This window comes from Lytechinus variegatus, chromosome 13, assembly GCF_018143015.1.
Source record: "Lytechinus variegatus isolate NC3 chromosome 13, Lvar_3.0, whole genome shotgun sequence".
Classification (NCBI taxonomy): domain Eukaryota; kingdom Metazoa; phylum Echinodermata; class Echinoidea; order Temnopleuroida; family Toxopneustidae; genus Lytechinus; species Lytechinus variegatus.
The window spans coordinates 33,973,290-33,991,880 of NC_054752.1; the positions used below are offsets into that span (position 1 = coordinate 33,973,290).

Here is an 18,591-nt window from a genome sequence, read left to right on the forward strand (position 1 = left end):
TAAATGCATTGGCCACCATGACAAGGCATGTATAAACTATAGTGTTATACATGTACATGTAGAAATGAGCTCTTGGGTTTAGAATTAGATGCCTCAGAAATTGAAGATATGTTTTGTCTCAGAAACTGAGGACATGTTTTGTCAAATATGCTAATTCAGGGGGCGGAGAAAGCTAATTAACCCCACATCATGGCATTTGAACTGTAGATATTCTGGGCCCCGTTGCATAAAAATTTACCATTATGTTAACTTAATGGTAACTTACATGGAATCCTTGGTTCTGATTGGCTGTTGATCAACGTTACCATGATTATATAGTTACCTGACCCCATAAACATAGGCCAGTTAGACACCACAACCAGGTAAAAAAAGCCTCCAAATGAAGAAGATATAGCTACATGTAGATATGTGATATTTTATGTGCAATTTACGTTGCTGGTTTCATCATGTACATCAGCTGACAAGCAATCAAATTCACAAATTACAATCTAATTTTAAACCTTAAGAGCTTATTTCTATGACTTAAGAGCTTATTTCTATGACACTATAGTTTATATACAGGCCTTGTCATATGTCATGGTGGTCAATGCATGGAAATATGCAGTGTAGTGTGTACAGTAACAGTACATTGTATACTGTATTGCCCCAATGGAAAATTAACATTTTTATTTAATAAGATATATTTCACAAATATCCGTAAAACCCATAGTAGAGGAATAAAAGCAATATAGCTCTATAAAGCTGCTTGCTATTGTTGACCTCGTACCATCTAATATCCAAGAACTCCGGGACGATAAAACTTACATTTGGCTGAAAAAAGGCTATAAAAATTGGAAAATTTAGGTATAATTACCTTTTAACTCTACAAATAATGGTTTAAAAGTGCTAATTATAGGAAAAACAAATTGCCTGCCCCCTAAAACATATGAATAGACACCAAAACCACAGAAAAAGACCACCAAATAAAGAAGTTGTGGCCAAAACTGTGATTTTGGGGGGTTTTGGCGGCCATTTTGGATTTTGGCCCGGCACACTTTTTTCTCGGACCCGAGACAAAAAATATTGTCATTTCATGTTGAGATAAGGTAAAAGGGACACAAAAAAACTGTTCCCACAGTAAAACCAAAAATCACCCATTTATAGCCCACTCCTATTATCATTAGATTTCAAAAAGGATTTTTTTTATCAGATATCAGTGATCGAAATTAATATTTATACTTTTATTTTGCCTGGGTATTCAATGTTCGCAGGAACCATGTGTGTTAATTCTTGTTTTTGCCCACTATAATGTGCATTATTAAGTACTGATTTAATAACATTGTCAATTTCATTAACAGTGGAAGCCCTTTCCAGAGATCCTCCATTATTTCCAGTGAGATACATCATGTACTATCTCGGATGTAGGGTTCTTCAAGGAAACGGTGGTAGGTATTCAAACTTTGAACGACAAGTCCACCTCCAAGAAGAAGTTGATTTGAATAAAAAGAGAAAAATCCAAGAAGCACAACACTGAAGATTTCATCAAAATCTGATTAAAGATAAGAAAGTTATCACATTCTAAAATTTCATTAAATTTCACAAAACAGTTATATGCACATCCTGATCGGTATGCAAATGAGGAGACTGATGATGTCATCCACTCACTATTTCTTTTGTATTCTACTTTAGTATGAAATATGAAATATTCTGATTTGCTCCACTTGTCGTATGAAATCGAGTTTTATTCCTCCCTGAACATGTGGAATTAAATGTGTTTAACATTATGTGGTTCAGTCAAGTTTTACATAATTGTCAATTCTGTGAAATTTTATGTATTGTATAATCCAAACAATAAAAAAACAAAAGAAATAGTAAGTGATGGACATCATTGACTCTCTCTTTTGTTTATTACTGAGTTGTGCAAATAAGTGTTTTTTGATGGATATTGACTTATTGTTCAGATGTGTATTGTATGTAAATAGTGTTTGTTGTTCTGCTCTGAAGCGCCTTGAGCATCTAATCAAGATGGAAAGTGTGCTATATAATTCTTATGTTTTATTATCATTATAACTATTTAAAGAAAAATAAGCAAAACTTTAAAATGTCACAGCTTTCTTATTTTACATCCGATTTTGATATTTTCAGCATTATGCTAGTTAGATTTTTCTCTATTGATTCAAATCAACATTTGTCTGGGGTGTACTTGACCTTTAGTAATCAGATCATTTGTTTGTGCCTGGGAGGCGAAAGGAGAACTGAATCACTATGACCTGCAGGTCTCTCCCCACTGTAGTACAAACTTAATATATCATATGGTTCCTAACCATGAACCAATTACTTTAAATACTCTAATCTTTATGTACTAAGTTAAAAATCATATTTTTCCATTGAAGTATTGCAATATGTTTTCACTCAATTCAAATGTTCATTCTTACATGTATGCTACTAGACAAGATAATTTCCATTTTCCGAAAATGAGACTTCTTTAAATTCACTAGCTTTAGTCAGTATAAAAATGTAATCAACTCTCAATTTCACTTAAAGATTGTTCAGCTGTATCCTGTTTCAAAAAAAATGTGTAGGGCCTACTTAATGGAAAATCTATAAAATTACCATGGTTTGTGTGTGTGTGTGTGTGTATGTGTGTATGTTTGTACATTTATGTACATGTATCTGCTGATAAAATTTGTGTTTTCTTAGTTTTCTGTTTGTGATATTATGTGAATGCTATTGTTTTTGGGGCCATTATCTACAAGCAGTTTGCTTTTTTATGGTCCTAGCCATATAAGCCAGTTCACGGTTAGCTCATGATCAACTATTCTCAAATGACCTTTGTGATTTTTCATTAGGATAAGCACTATCATTTTCAAATGTAGATGTTGCGTAAGCTTTACCAGTAGAGTATTCAAATTCTAAGAACAAAAGGCATTGTATAGACCAGGTGACTAGAATAGTACATCAGGGATAAAGTTTGGAAATCTGTTTTATTGTCTGCCTTTGGTATATTTGACTATTTTTAGGCTACTGTATACCAGTGATTATGAAGGCTCTATTTGATTCCTCTTCAGCTTGGATGTGATAAAATGAATATTTTGAAAGGAATACATGAATAATCATCAAATCACAAATGCCTATGTCAGTGAATTTGAAAGCCACCTTCATGGTTTTCTCCAATGACCTTTTTCTGCTCGTGCGCAGTCTACAACCGTGAACAGGCTTATTGTGTACCATTTGTTGCATAATTATGTACACTGTTTGATTTGTATGGTTAAACAAAATTGAATTGAATTGAATGATAGAGCTTGGTTGTACGTCTGAACTCATCTCACAGAGTGTGCGGGGGGGATCTTGGCCATCGGTTGTATTTTTGCAAAAAAAAAATCAGCACGTATATTGACCACCCATTATGTAATCTATGAGTTTTTGTATCTAGACAATTAACTGAAACATTTCGATTTAAAAAAAGAAGTATTAAACTAAGATGTCGTGGGGGGAAAGTAGGCTCATTTTTAACAGGAAGTACTTGCTTGGCTTAGATTGATACAAGGATAAGCTAGTCTGCAGGCACAGACCCTGATTGAAACTTTGATCAACAAGTGGGTCTCCACTCTCCACATAAAGACTAACACATATAAAACTTGTTTCAGAGGGCCTTCAGAACACACAAGGCATTATACAAGTAGGCTGCACATTCAGACCCTTAACTCAAGTGAAGGGTTTGCATAGCAGACTAAGGATAAGCTATGCCAAGTGCCATGATTTATGGGGACTGTCTCATCAATACTTTTGTCTGACAAGTTGTCAGATCTCACATCTTTCCTTGATTCTGATTGGCCAAGAGGCACTGTTACTATATGGTAATTGTCAGATAAATCCTTTCATGAAACACTCCCCAGGTCTATTCTTTCAAATTTTGTGTAATGTGAATTCAATCAAACAGCTGATCATATGGAAAAGTCATGAAAACCTCCGTTTGAGAACACTTTACCCCAGTTTTTCCATGGACCTACTCCATGGTTTTTCTCAATCAATTACTGCCCCAAGTAAGTATCAAAACACCCGTTTCTTGACCTGTTCGAAGATAACATAATAGCCCGAGCGCGGTCCCTGGCAAAGCATGCTGCCATTTTTATTCACTTTCCTTATTTCGAGGTGAATACAATATGCCTTATAAAACGTGATTAAATATCGAATACAATAATTTCATTCCGAAGGTCCTACTACAGGCAGAAGTCTTACGTAATAGCACAGCTGTTGTTTATCATTTCGTCCCTGGCCCAACGCTCATAATCTGGCCTGTGGAGAGAGCGGGGATTACCTGGCCAAGCGGGGTTGATCAGGCGGGTGTTTCATAAAGCTGTTGGTAAGTTAAGAGCGACTGGTGATCCTGTCTTGCGGTAAATGGTACACACCATTGGCGATGATCACCAGTCGTTTTTAAAGTCGCTCTTAACTTACGAACAGCTTTTTGAAATGGCCCCATGATCTTAAACACGATTTGGGTCTAATAACGCAGTTTGCAGTCTGAACTGCGGTCTTCAAACGGGGGTTTGACGTAATGAATAATAAGCAACACTGCCAGACCAAGTAAAGAGTTTGTTATGTAATCGGCGTCAGTATGTCTGGGAAAGTGAAGCGATGGTTTTCAGGAATAAGCATAGACTGACCAGCTAGAAGTAAAAATAATTTTTATACCCCGACCCAACCATAGGTGGTGCGAGGGGGCATGTTTTGGGGGATTAAGGTCAAAGGTCATTTGAATTCCATTCAAAGGTCAAGTCCACTACAGAAAAATATTGATTTGAAATAAATGGAGAAAAATCTAACGAGCATAACACTGAAAATTTCATCGAAATCGGCTGTAAAATAAAGTTAGGACACTTTAAAATTTTGCTTATTTTTCACAAAACAGTGTCGTCCGTCCACAATTTCAAAATGCTTCTTCGCCATTTCAAGTCTGATTTCAATTCTGTCTGCTTTATATGATAGCACTAGGTGGGGCATTCAAAATTTCTACACAGAATTTCGAAATTCATTAAATATGCTAATTTATGCACATTTTTCAAAATTCACAAGTGGGCGAGACACAAAATTGCTTTTGCCTTGTTTTATGTTACAGGTCAATACAGCATGTTTGCTAATGTTCATTTTCTGCTGTGGGTTCGAGTCAGACAATATACTATGAAAGGTCTGAAGGCCAGGCTATTAGATCATCTTCACAAGTAAGTATTATTTTTCAGTTTAAAAGCAATTATGAACCAGGAGCGACCTCAAGTCCTCAACTACTCTACAAGCTGTTATTTTCGCGTATAGAATTTTTTGCATATAGAATTTTTCGCGATCACGGGTGTCCCAACATTTTCGCGGGTTGTTTAATTAGCAATCGGAAGATGTACGAAACACTTCCACACCATTTCAAAGAAGCAAAACTAGTGGAAATCTTGTGCAAAACTATGCTCCTCAAAGTCCCTATGCTGATGTGTGTTTTCTACGTAAATGTGTCCCTGTATAAACAGTTACAAAGTGTGAAAAAAAGTGGCTAAAATTGTTCTTTTTGTACCTTTAGACCTGAAAATTCATCATGTCACAGTTTGATCTTTAAGAGTAATCTTTTGAAGTTTTATGCAAATAGCTGCCAATATGTTTACATATAAAGTGGCTAAAATTGTACTTTTTGTCTCACCTGCATAGCAGAGTGAGACTATAGGCGCCGCTTTTCCGACGGCGGCATCAACACCAAATCTTAACCTAAGGTTAAGTTTTTGAAATGATAGCATAGTTTAATATAGTTTTATTCAATATGTTTAGTACCAAATTAATACCATGTAATGATATATGTAAATTTAATGTTTATTACAATGTAGCACAATACTTAGTTTAATGTAGAATAATTTATTCTTTAATGCAAACCATATTAATGATTTGATCTCTTATGTAATAGATAATTCATTTGTTAAGCGCATAGAGATTACCAATATTATGCGCTATATAAGTACAATATTATTATTAACTAAGAAAGTATGTGGACCTAGTTCATAAAACTTGGCCATTAGGTTAATCAATATTCAGGTCAACATTAAAGTTTGTGGCTTTCATGACAAGTGTTATTCCATCCCAGTCATTTCACAATGAAGTTTCGATATAATTCTGTTGCGTGCTCTCGCAAATCACGATATTTCTGGTTATTTTCATAAGTGGGCGAGACACAAAATTGCTTTTGCCTTGTTTTCTTCAGCAGTGGATTTTTGGAAATATTTTGTTTATTGATATATTTAAGGTACAATAAAAGCCATTTTCATTTTTGTCTCACCTGCGAAGCAAAGTGAGACTATAGGCGCCGCTTTTCCGACGGCGGCGGCGGCGTCAACATCAAATCTTAACCTGAGGTTAAGTTTTTGAAATGACGTCATAACTTAGAAAGTATATGGACCTAGTTAATAAAACTTGGCCATAAGGTTAATCAAGTATTACTGAACATCCTATCAGAGTTTCAAGTCACATGACCAAGGTCAAAGGTCATTTAGGGTCAATGAACTTAGACCATGTTGGAGGAATCAACATCGAAATCTTAACCTGAGGTTAAGTTTTTGAAATGTCATCATAACTTAGAAAATATATGGACCTAGTTCATGAAACTTGGACATAAGGTTAATCAAGTATCACTGAACATCCTGCATGAGTTTCATGTCACATGACCAAGGTCAAAGGTCATTTAGGGTCAATGAACTTTGGCCGAATTGGGGATATCTGTTGAATTCCCATCATAACTTTGAATGTTTATGGATCTGATTCATGAAACTTGGACATAATAGTAATCAAGCATCACTGAACATTTTGTGCAAGTTTCAGGTCTCATGATTAAGGTCAAAGGTCATTTAGGGTCAATGAACTTTGGCCGAATCGGGGGTATCTGTTGAATTACCATCATAACTTTGAAAGTTTATTGGTCTAGTTCATTAAACTTGGACATTAGAGTAATCAAGTATCACTGAACATCCTGTGCGCGTTTCAGGTCACATACCAAGGTCAAAGGTCAATGAACTTTGGCAGAATTGGGTGTATCTGTTGAATTACCATCCTAACTTTGAAAGTTTATGGATCTGATTCATGAAACTTGTACATAAGAGTAATCAAGTATCACTGAACATCCTGTTCGAGTTTCAGGTCACATGATCAAGGTCAAAGGTCATGTAAGGTCAATGAACTTTGGCCATGTTGTTTTTTTTTTGTTGAATAACCATCATATCTCTGTAAGTTTATTGGTCTAGTTCATAAAAAGTGGACATAAGAGTAACCATGTATCACTGAACATCTTGTGCGAGTTAGAGTAGTATTCAAAGTCAGCACTGCTGCTATATTGAACCGCGTGATGCAGGTGAGACGGCCAGAGGCATTCCACTTGTTCCCCTGTCGTCCATCCACAATTTCAAAATGCTACTACTTCGCCATCTCAAGTCTGATTTCAGCTCTGTTTGCTTTATATGATAGCACTAGGTGGGGCATTCAAAATTTCTACACAGAATTTCGAAATTCATTAAATATGCTATTTTATGCGCATTTTTCAAAATTCACAAAAAATGCTACTTCTTTATTAATTGACCGATTGTGATTTTTTTGCTTCCATCTGGTAGAGCTTCATGAGGTTCACCAAACTTCTACACAGAATTTTGAAATTTTTGACCAGAACGATTTTTATGCTAATTTATGCAAAATTAATTTATGCATATTTTTAAAAATTCACATAAAATGCTTCTTCTTTATTTGTTGACCGAGTTTGATTTTTTTTCTTCCATCTGGTAGAGCTTCATGAGGTTCACCAATGTTGTACGCAGAATTTTGAAATTTTGACTAGAATAATTTTTATGCTAATTTATTCGAAATGAATTTTTTCATATTTTTAAAATTTCACATGAAATGCTTTTTCTTCTTTAATTGTTGACCGATTTTTACTTTTTTTCTTCTTCCATCTTGTAGAACTTTATGAGGTTCACCGAACTTCGACACACATTTTTGAAATTTTCAGTAGAAAATGTTAATTTATGCAAAATTTATTCATAAATCACAGAAAATTCCTCTTTTTCTTAATTTGTTGACAGATTTTGATTTTTTTTCTTCCATCTGGTAGAGCTGCATGAGGTTCACCAAACTTTTACACAAAATTTTGAAATTTTGTCTGGAAAATTATTCTAATTTATGCAAAATGTATTCATAAATCACAAAAAATGTTTTTTCTCCTTCAATTGATCATCAATTTCAGTTTTGTTTGCTTTATATGATAGCTTGAGGTGGTGATACAAAATTCAAATATAGAATTTTGAAACTCATTGAATCTGCTATTTATTCATTTATTTTCAAAACTCACAAAAATTGCTTACTTATTTGTTGATTTATTTTGGTTATTTTTGTTCCATCTGAGAGCTACATTAGGTTCACCAAGGTTCTACACAGAGTTAAGAAACTTTGACTAGATAATAATTAAAACTTAATTCATGTGAAATTTATTCATACATCGCAAAAAATGCTTCTATGTCATTTCTTCATCAATTTCAATTCTAAATCCTCAATTTATGTCACCAATATAATTCACTACAGTGTCAACTGGGCTGAAATTAAAATTGTGTTAAATTGTGTTGCGAGATGCCGGATGTGCTCCACATCATTGATGTGCTAGTTAAGATAATGACATTTCTTTTTTTTTAATTAATAATATATGGGAAAGCTGCTTGCATATATGATATCATGAATTTAAAAAAAATTATAATACCTTCTTTAATCTTTGATAGAATTTCCTGAAACCCCTTCTTTCTGCTAGTGCTACAATAAACTTTTTTCCGGGGTGAACTTCCCCCTTTAAAAGTGTTTATTTATGTTCTAAGATTTCATATTCAAAGAGTACTTTCCTTGTGCATCTTTTCCTTGCAGTCTGTCTTATCGCTGGCATCAGAATCGCAACACAGGTGAAGTCCTGAGGATGATGGACAGAGGAACACTAAGCACCAATCAAGTATTTGGGTATAGTATGATTGGCATTGTAACTTCATTTCAATTCATCACAGTAATCCACTTCAGTGCATGTCTTTAGCTTTGGTAATGCACGTATCATTATTCCAATTCATTGCTAGAGTGTGAATGCATATGCCCTATTACAATTGTAGTTTGGAAGATATCAAGTGAACATATAATTTATAGGATAAATATTTGATATTACATGAAATTGTATTTTGATCCAGTGCCCAATCAAAATAAATCATCTCCATTTTTTTTTGCCTCGCCCCACCGGAGACTTAGGGATCCAAATGTTGTCCGTCCGTCACAAACCTAATGACACATAACTCCACAACCGTCAGTCGCTTTTCAACCAAACTTGGATGGTAGATGGACTTGGGGGACCTGCATGTTATGCTGCAGTTGGAGGTCACATGGTAAGGTCAAAGGTCATTTTCAGGTCAACGTTAAAATTTACATGCAAGACTCTCTTATGACACCTAACTCCGCAACCGTAGGTCGCTTTTCAACCAAACTTGAATGGTAGATGGACTTGGGGGACCTGCATGTTATGCTGCAGTCGGAGGTCACATGGTAAGGTCAAAGGTCATTTTCAGGTCAATGTTAAAGTTTACATGCAAGACTCTCTTATGACACCTAACTCCGCAACCATAAGTCGCTTTTCAACCAAACTTGGATGGTAGATGGACTTGGGGACCTGCATGTTATGCTGCAGTTGGAGGTCACATGGTAAGGTCAAAGGTCATTTTCAGGTCAACGTTAAAGTTTACATGCAAGACTCTCTTATGACACCTAACTCCGCAACCGTAAGTCGCTTTTCAACCAAACTTGGATGGTAGATGGATTTAGGGGACCCGCATGTTATGCTACAGTCGGAGGTCACATAGTAAGGTCAAAGGTCATTTTTAGGTCAATGTTAAACTTTACATGCAGGACACCTAACTCCGTAAACGTAAGTCGCTTTTCAACCAAACTTGGATGGTAGATGGACTTGCGGGACCTGCATGTTATGCTGGAGTGGGAGGTCACATGATAAGGTCAAAGGTCACTTTCAGGTCAACATTTAAGATTACATGCAAGGCTCTTATGACAAGTGTTATTCCATCCCAGTCATTTCACAATGAAGTTTCAATATAATTCTCTTTCGTGCCCTCGCAAATCACGACATTTCTGGTTATTTTTCATAAGTGGGCGAGACACAAAATTGCTTTTGCCTTGTATTCAAATAAAGTATTTGTTGAGGTGGACTTGTCCTTTAAACAGATATTACACTTGTCTGTTATGTTGCGGAGTGTGGTATCCAGGGCCCGTTCATAAGGAGTTGCAACTGTTGATACTTTGCCATTCGGGCACTTACAATGGTAACCTTGGTTTTGATTGGCTGCTGAGCCCTGTTGCCATGGTAACAGTTGTGACTCTTTGTGAAGCAGGCTTCAGATCTGTTAAAGGGGAAGTTCACCCTGACAAAAAGTTTATTGTAAAAATAGAAGACAAATTAATGAAAAATATTGCCGAAGGTTTGAGAAAAATTCATCAAATAATCAAAATGTTATTAGAATTTCAATTATTTGATTTGTGACGTCATATGCGAGCAGCATTCCTACATAGCGAATGGTAAAAAATCAATGAAACGTCATTTTCTCAGAAAATTGAAAATGGTTTTCACTGTAACTTTTGTATATCAATAGACAAATCGTTTCACACCCGATCATGAATAGAAAACAAAATTAAGTCATCAGGAACCATAGAAACTTTGAAATTTATGCATTTTATGGGGGATTGGCCTCGATAGGTCTTTGGCCTTTGCCAATCCCCCACATCCACCGCATGTTGGTCTTACTTTTTCTATTTTGTAATTATATTGATTTGTTTATGTATTGTTTTTTATTGTTCATATAATATTGTATGCTGTATATTTTTCTTTTAATGGATGTGAATAAATTGAATTGAATTGTATATTACATAACACATGGGACAGCTGCTCGTTTATGACGTCACATATCCAAAATTTTGAACTCTAATAATTTCCTTACTCTTTAACGGATTTTCCTCAAACCTTCACCAATATTTTTTACTATTTTTTCTGCTATTTTTACAACAAAGTTTTCTTCAGGGTGAACTTCCCCTTTAAGTAGCAATTGATTAGATTTTTCCTCTTACCTTCCAACAGCTACATTCTCTTTGACATCCTTCCAACATTAGCTGATCTCTTTATAGCTGTAGTCTACTTCTACAGTGCATTGAGTGCATTGTTTGGCCTCATCATGTTTCTGGCACTGACCTTGTTCATAAGTAAGCTCAGGTATTTTTATTTGTTGATGGTGCGATCAAATGTGGTATTAACCCATTGAGCTCTATCTCAGGGACCCGTCTTACAAAGGGCTGAAATCGATCCAATCAACCGCGACTATGGAAAGCCAGAAACAACAACATCTAAAATGCATGTTTGTTCAAAATGTTTTCTAGTAATGATGCATTCATACATTCATTGTTTTATTGAAAATTCAGTGTGCTGCTCTTTGATTACAATGTTATGACATTGAGGTATATTCTTAAAGTTGGGTTGATTGGATCGATCGTAACTCATTTTTTTGTTAAGACGGTGCCCTGAAATAAGTGGAGATAGGGTCTAATGGAAACATCTAATGAAGTGAATTCAATTTATGTTAAAGGGATTAACTCTTTGCACGCTGAATTAATTTTTGGGGGATAATAATGATGATTTTTTCCATGTTATTTTCTTAAATTCAAGCCACCCATATTGCACCATTTATACATATTATTATGTAGATGTTGTCAAAGAACTGTTGCATTTTATTAGCTTATCTAATTTGAAGTTAGGGGACAAAACTAATTATTATGATTGTTGAATTTAATTGTACAAATGTGCAAAATTGCAACAGTGCACAAAGGGTTAAGTTATCACAACCAGACTTCTGAGTAAAAAACAATTGCTTGTATCTCATTTTTGTCTCACCTGCATAGCAGAGTGAGACTATAGGCGCCGCTTTTCCGACGGCGGCGGCGGCGGCGGCGTCAACATCAAATCTTAACCTGAGGTTAAGTTTTTGAAATGACATCATAACTTAGAAAGTGTATGGACCTAGTTCATGAAACTTGGCCATAAGGTTAATCAAGTATTACTGAACATCCTATTAGAGTTTCATGTCACATGACCAAGGTCAAAGGTCATTTAGGGTCAATGAACTTTATAGACCATGTTGGAGGAATCAACATCAAAATCTTAACCTGAGGTTAAGTTTTTGAAATGTCATCATAACTTTGAATGTTTATTGGTCTAGTTCATTAAACTTGGACATAAGGTTAATCAAGTATCACTGAACATCCTGTGCGCATTTCAGGTCACATGACCAAGGTCAAAGGTCAATGAACTTTGGCCGAATTGGGTGTATCTGTTGAATTACCATCATAACTTTGAAAGTTTATGGATCTGATTCATGAAACTTGGACATAAGAGTAATCAAGTATCACTGAACATCCTGTGCGAGTTTCAGGTCACATGATCAAGGTCAAAGGTCATGTAAGGTCAATGAACTTTGGCCATGTTGGGGTTTTTGTTGAATAACCATCATATCTCTGTAAGTTTATTGGTCTAGTTCATAAAAAGTGGACATAAGAGTAACCATGTATCAGTGAACATCTTGTGCGAGTTAGAGTAGTTTTCAAGGTCAGCACTGCTGCCATATTGAACTGCGTGATGCAGGTGAGACGGCCAGAGGCATTCCACTTGCTTATGCATAGGGCTCTAAAAATAGACTAAGAAGATGGGGTAGGGGGGATGGCTGAATCAGCCCCCCCCCCACTTTCAGGTCTTAGTAGGGTTAATTATGATACAGTTAATGGTATTAAAGAATGATATGAGGATCGAGGTGAGGGTTACTGTAGTTAAGGGTGTATACATCAGGGGCTGCAGAACCCCCCCCCCCACTTTTTTCCAAAACCGTGTACAAAAATGTGAAAATGACCATATGATTGTGATTTTTAGCACGGTCCGCGGCCCCTGTACATGTGTGTTTGGCACAATATTCAGATTTTCTCTCAGAGAGATAATTGTTGGCAGAGCATACAGGAGGGAATCAATCAAATATTTATCTCTGAAATTGTGTGTACAGGACCAGAAAAACATGTATTGTGAACAATTCAAGGTCTTTCGTCTTTATTTAAGGTCAGATGTGATTTTGATATCATACTGCATTCTTTTCAGAAATTGCACACAAATTCATTGGAAATCTATAAGAATATCAGATGATCTCCCATATGTTTCTGTTTATAATTGACTTATGTGTATGAAATAAAACAATATGTATTAAAATAGATTCTGATCGATATTTTCTTTCTTAATACTGGACACACCAGCTGAACGAGAAGTTGGACGGTAAATTTTGGTAAATTGTAACTTTCCTTTTTTAATAGTTCAACCTTGCATGCCTTGTATCTATGTTGCTTTGCTGTTTAGCTTGTTTTGTTTTGTTTCTTTTTACACTGCATGAAAAGTTTATTCATAGTTTCATCTGAACTTATAAGTTTGACACACTGTCCATAGATTATATGTGACCTGCCATCTCAAGCCAACAATAAATCACTGATAAAGAACATGGGAATTATATTTAGCGTGAAAAAGCACTTTCAAAGCTTAAAATTGGCATTTTCTTGTCAAAATTGATAAACAAGAACCCCAACAATTACTCGATTGAATGTTGAAATATTCAGTGAGAGATTGGTATAATAAGGAGAAAATTTAGGTTTTGAGTTTGTTAAAGTGATTGGTTAACATTGGTTTGACTTTTTAAAAAAATCTGAGGTAGAAGGTCACACTTGTCACCTGTGTCTGTGTGTTACAAAAATGAAGCCCAGAAAAAATTGCATTCGAAAATGATTATTAAGTGCTTCAAAAATTAAAATATGAAGTGACCGGAAACACCATCTTGATTTCATCCCATACACTTATGTGTACTATTTAGGTGTCTATAAGACGCCTATTTACAAAATTGGGGTTTGCCTTGTAGTTTTAGCTTTTCATTCCCAATAATGGTTGTTTTCAGGGTTTATTAGTTCTAATACATACACTTGTACACATGTTTCAACTTGGATTGATAATTTTTAAATCGGCTGCTCACAAAGTTAAACAATACCTTCAAGCATGTGATGTGCCTACTGTGCAATCTTGGTGAAACTTCCAAGCTGTCTGAAAAAGATTGTATCAAAGAAACTCCTGTATCTTTTCTTCTATTCAATTTTAAAACTTCAAATTTTACAGTATGAGGAAGAAGGATGACTCTCTTTTTTTATAAGCCAAATTTCTAAATTTTGCTTTTTGTGGACCAAATGACTAATTTGGTTATTTAAGGCCACCGCACACCTTACAACCCGACCGGTCGCCGACTGGCTTGCGACTGGGTGAGGGGAGATGTGACGTCACAGCTCTTGTCAGCTTGAGCGTCGCAGACCGGTCAGAGACAAGTCGCAAGGAAAATCAGAAGGATTTGACATGTCGAATCCTTATGACTGGATTGCAAGCTCAATCCAACCTCCAGCCAATCAGACAGCAGAGTTGCATAACGCGTATTATGATAAACAACGCGCATACGCAGTAGTAAGCGCAATTTCTCAGATGCTATGCCAAAAAGCAATAAGCGCGTGCGTGAGTCGCAGATCGGATCGCAAGGTGTGCGGTGTCGAGGCTTATGACTGCCTTGCGACTCATCTCCCCTCACCCAGTCGCAAGCTAGTCGCCGACCGGTCGGGTCGTAAAGTGTGCGGTGGCCTTTACAGAGAACTTTCCATGATGCCTTATTGTTGGTTTTGGGGTGGCAGGTTCCTTGTTAGTAGTATACAAATAATGAATGTTCATGAGTGCAATGGACAGAATACTTCATGAGGTGACAGATGAAATGACCAATTGAACAAGGAGTAGCCGAGTTTAATGGATTGTTTGTTTCATCTTTCACCGAATGAACTATTTTTTCCATTACACGAATGACAGAGCTACCAAGTCTCATGCATTATGCGTGAGACTCAAGCATTTTGGACTCTTGTTCATCCCCTCAAATCTCTGTCTCACGCAACTATCACAACTTATCCCCATATACATTGTACACAATGTCTGTGATCTCACTCAGATTCACAGAAAATCTCACGCATAGCTGGTCTTTGAACTTGGCATCTCTGGAATGAAAAGGACGTTGATTATATGACACCTAAAAATGAATTATTTTTCAACTGAAATTTATCATTTTCAATGCAAAGTAATATGATCGTGCATTGCAAGCTCGGTCTTTTTATTGTCGCGTACATACACGCTGAATGCAAACATGAGTGTTTTTACTTGTGGTGCCTGTAGCGGCCTGTAGTCTTTGGCCCGTATTCTGAAGTCGGGTTTAACTTAAACTCAGGGTTAAAGTTGTGGTTTAAGTATGGCCAGCTGATTGTTACATAAATTACTAACAGTAGAGATATCATACTTCAGCTCACTTTGCTCTCAAATCATTCATAATTGTCTAGGAAGTATAAAAAGATTATTGTCTTCACCATCGATGAATCAGGAAAGAGCACAGTAAACATAAGAAACATACACTCTAATAAGAAAAATGATACTTTTGGCTTCCCATACTTAAACCACAACCTTAAACCTGAGTTTAAGTTAAATCCGACTTCAGAATACGGGCCTTTGTGTGCTTGTGCAGTGGACAAATCACATGGATCCAAAATTGCACGGTTGATGACGTCATTGTAAATGTATGATCCATATCAACTAAAGGCCAAGAATCTATCTAGGTGTCATAAAGTGAGTAATGACCTTTATAGAAATAACCAATGATTTATAATGATACGCATTTATGTAGCACCATTTATCTAGAAATAATCCGCTCTGAGGCGTATTTTTATACCCCCGCCAAACGAAGTTTGTAGGGTGTAAATGCATACTGGGTGATTTCAAGTACGGTGTTCGGTGTTGGTGTTGAGAGCGTAGAAAGGCTGCTGAACCGAGCTGGGTTCAGAGGAACGATACCGATTGCGCTATCGATGGCATATGACGTCACGCCTCTGCGCTGCGCTGCTAAATCATCTCAACTTCACGCCAGAAGTCTCAACGACAAAAATGATATCGGAGAGAAATGCATTAAATTCTCATCGTACAGAATACCAATCATTTAATTCAAGCATTCGAAAGAATGAACATTATTCTTCATCAAAATATATAAAGCTCAAATGATTTTTACTCATCGCAACTGTAAAAGCTTATTTTACGTGGAAGATGTTTCATCGTGTTCGCTGCCTGTTCACGAGCTTGAGATTGCCAAAACCAAAACCAAATCCCTGGGTGTTGGTGAATGGGGTAATTGCACGTAGATCGTCAACACCAGCTGCAGTCCTGGGTTCAGCAGACGACATTCAACATTGTACAACGCCTACTTAGCTTGTTGTACGCGATCAAATGGGAGGCTGAATGTCACACATTCGTACCGTTGCACACAAGACGTACTATCCAAAATGTACCGTCCAAAATGTACCATTGCACGGCTGTAGGAGGTGATGTCACAATCGAATAAGGTGACAATGCGCGTACAGCCCGCTGGCTAAATTATGCGCAATGCTGTCCAAGTTTATGTGTGCTTGTGGGATTTTGCTTTTCGCTTTCAATATTTTTGCTCCCTTTTCATAGATTACTGGAGGGAAAAACTTTTTTTCATATTTTTGCTAGATTCCGAGGCGTTGTACAACACAAATAGCGAATATTTGATATATATAATATGACGTATTTCTGGCAGATTGTGTTGAAGGATAGTATACAAATAGCGAATAGGCATTCGTGCAATGGTGCGAGATTTTTCATTCAGTGAAAGAAAGAAACGCTCTATTCAACTCGGCTAATGCCTCGTTGAATAGAGCAACTTTCTTTCACCTCATGCGAAATGTCGCACCATCGCACTCATGCCTATTCGCTATTTGTATACTATCCTTCAACACAATCTGCCAGAAATACGTCATATTTTCCGAGGTCAATTCCAACACCCGCCTGATTAAGTACTTTGTTGTGGCTGGTGTTGTTGTCACAACACCAACACCAGATTTCAACACCGTACTTGAAATCACCCATTGTAGGAATCAGCATACGGTCGGACCCTTGCAAATCTTGCACATCAAACCACTTCCTCAGTTTTAGCGATTTTCATGAAACTTGGTGTTTGGGTGAAAATGTGCAAGTCATATTTTGTGTGTGTCAGAAATCATGTTGCCTTGGTAACAGCATGTATGGCAAAAATTGGGTAAAAAACTTTGTTTGAATTACCACATCAATTTTCAACCAATGCTCAAGAAATTTGGCTCACTTATTGGGTTTAAGGTAAAGGTGTGAGAGACACATATTTTGCATGTGTGTGTCGGACATGGCAACAACATATCATAGGCCCCAAATTGGGTAAAAAATATTAGTTTGAACTACTTGATTAGTTTTCAACCAATCCTCATGAAATTTGACTCACACATTGGTCTCGAGGTAAAGATGTACATGACATATTTTAGCCTATGTCAGAAATTGTGTTGCCATGGTAACAATATATAATATGTCAAAAATTAGGCAAAAATCTTGCAGTTGAAACTACTTCATCAGAAGTTCTCATGTTTTGTTCACACACAAGTGTGAAGTCTTAAGGGTAAAGATGAACAAGAGATATTTTGTCAGCATGTTGGAAACTGTTGCCATGGTAATGGCGTAGGGCAGGGGTATTAATCACCTTCAGTGAAGGTTCTAGTTATTATTATTACCCCGGCTTTAGCTCGAGCTGCCTTTCAGCGCCCGTGCATTCAAGGAATAAATCCTACCAGGTACCCATTCACCTCACCTGGGTTGAGTGCAGCACAATGTGGGTAAATTTCTTGCTGAAGGTGCCATGGCTTGGATTCGAATCCATGTTCCCCTGATTGATAATCATACTATACTACACAAATTACTCATCTTATCAATATTTTTATGATCACCAAACATTGCATGAGAATGTTGTTCACATTTATTTTCTCCAAATTTTCATGTGTTATAGCCAGTAGTGGATCCAGGGGGGGGGGGCATCCAGCCCGTGCTTTTCCCCCTTTTAGGAGCCTTAATCAAATTTTTTTAGATCTATGTAAATATATGCTATTACACAAGTGTGTCCCCCTCCCCTTTAAAAGGCACGACAAATAATTTCAATGGAAATATGTTGTTCATACACAAGTGAGGACTTATTTTGGCTTGTCAGATTTTCTAGGGGAAAATGTGCCCCCGGGCCCCCTTTGCAAAATCCTGGATCCGCCCCTGGTTAAAACTGAAAGATAGTAAATTCATTTTAAGAGCTGGTATTTTTATGCGTCACTGCTCAGCATCCTCAAATCCTAGCTTACATTATTAGCATCTAGAATACTAGCATACTTAGTTATTTGTTTACTTCTGTATTCCCCATTCCTTTGCCTGCCACCCTCCCCAATCTAACCATACCTGAATTGTCTGTATTTTATGAACTTTTCCTCTTTATTTTGTGTTGATTTTTTTATTGTTATTATTTTGATGTGCATGTATTTTACCAATATCTATTGTGTTGTTTCCTTAAG

The 18,591-nt window shown here is 36.5% G+C and overlaps 1 protein-coding gene across 2 annotated transcripts in view; it reads left to right on the plus strand.

Annotated features, from left to right (window-relative positions):
• Positions 1–18,591, plus strand: part of LOC121426874 (ATP-binding cassette sub-family B member 6, mitochondrial-like) — a 75,066-nt gene that overhangs the window by 13,632 nt on the left and 42,843 nt on the right. For both annotated transcript variants that reach the window (XM_041623277.1, XM_041623278.1), the window contains exons 5-8: positions 1,338–1,424; positions 5,099–5,201; positions 8,902–8,991; positions 11,156–11,277. In XM_041623277.1, the coding sequence (XP_041479211.1) occupies positions 1,338–1,424; positions 5,099–5,201; positions 8,902–8,991; positions 11,156–11,277 (402 nt within the window). The remainder of the gene's footprint in view (positions 1–1,337; positions 1,425–5,098; positions 5,202–8,901; positions 8,992–11,155; positions 11,278–18,591) is intronic.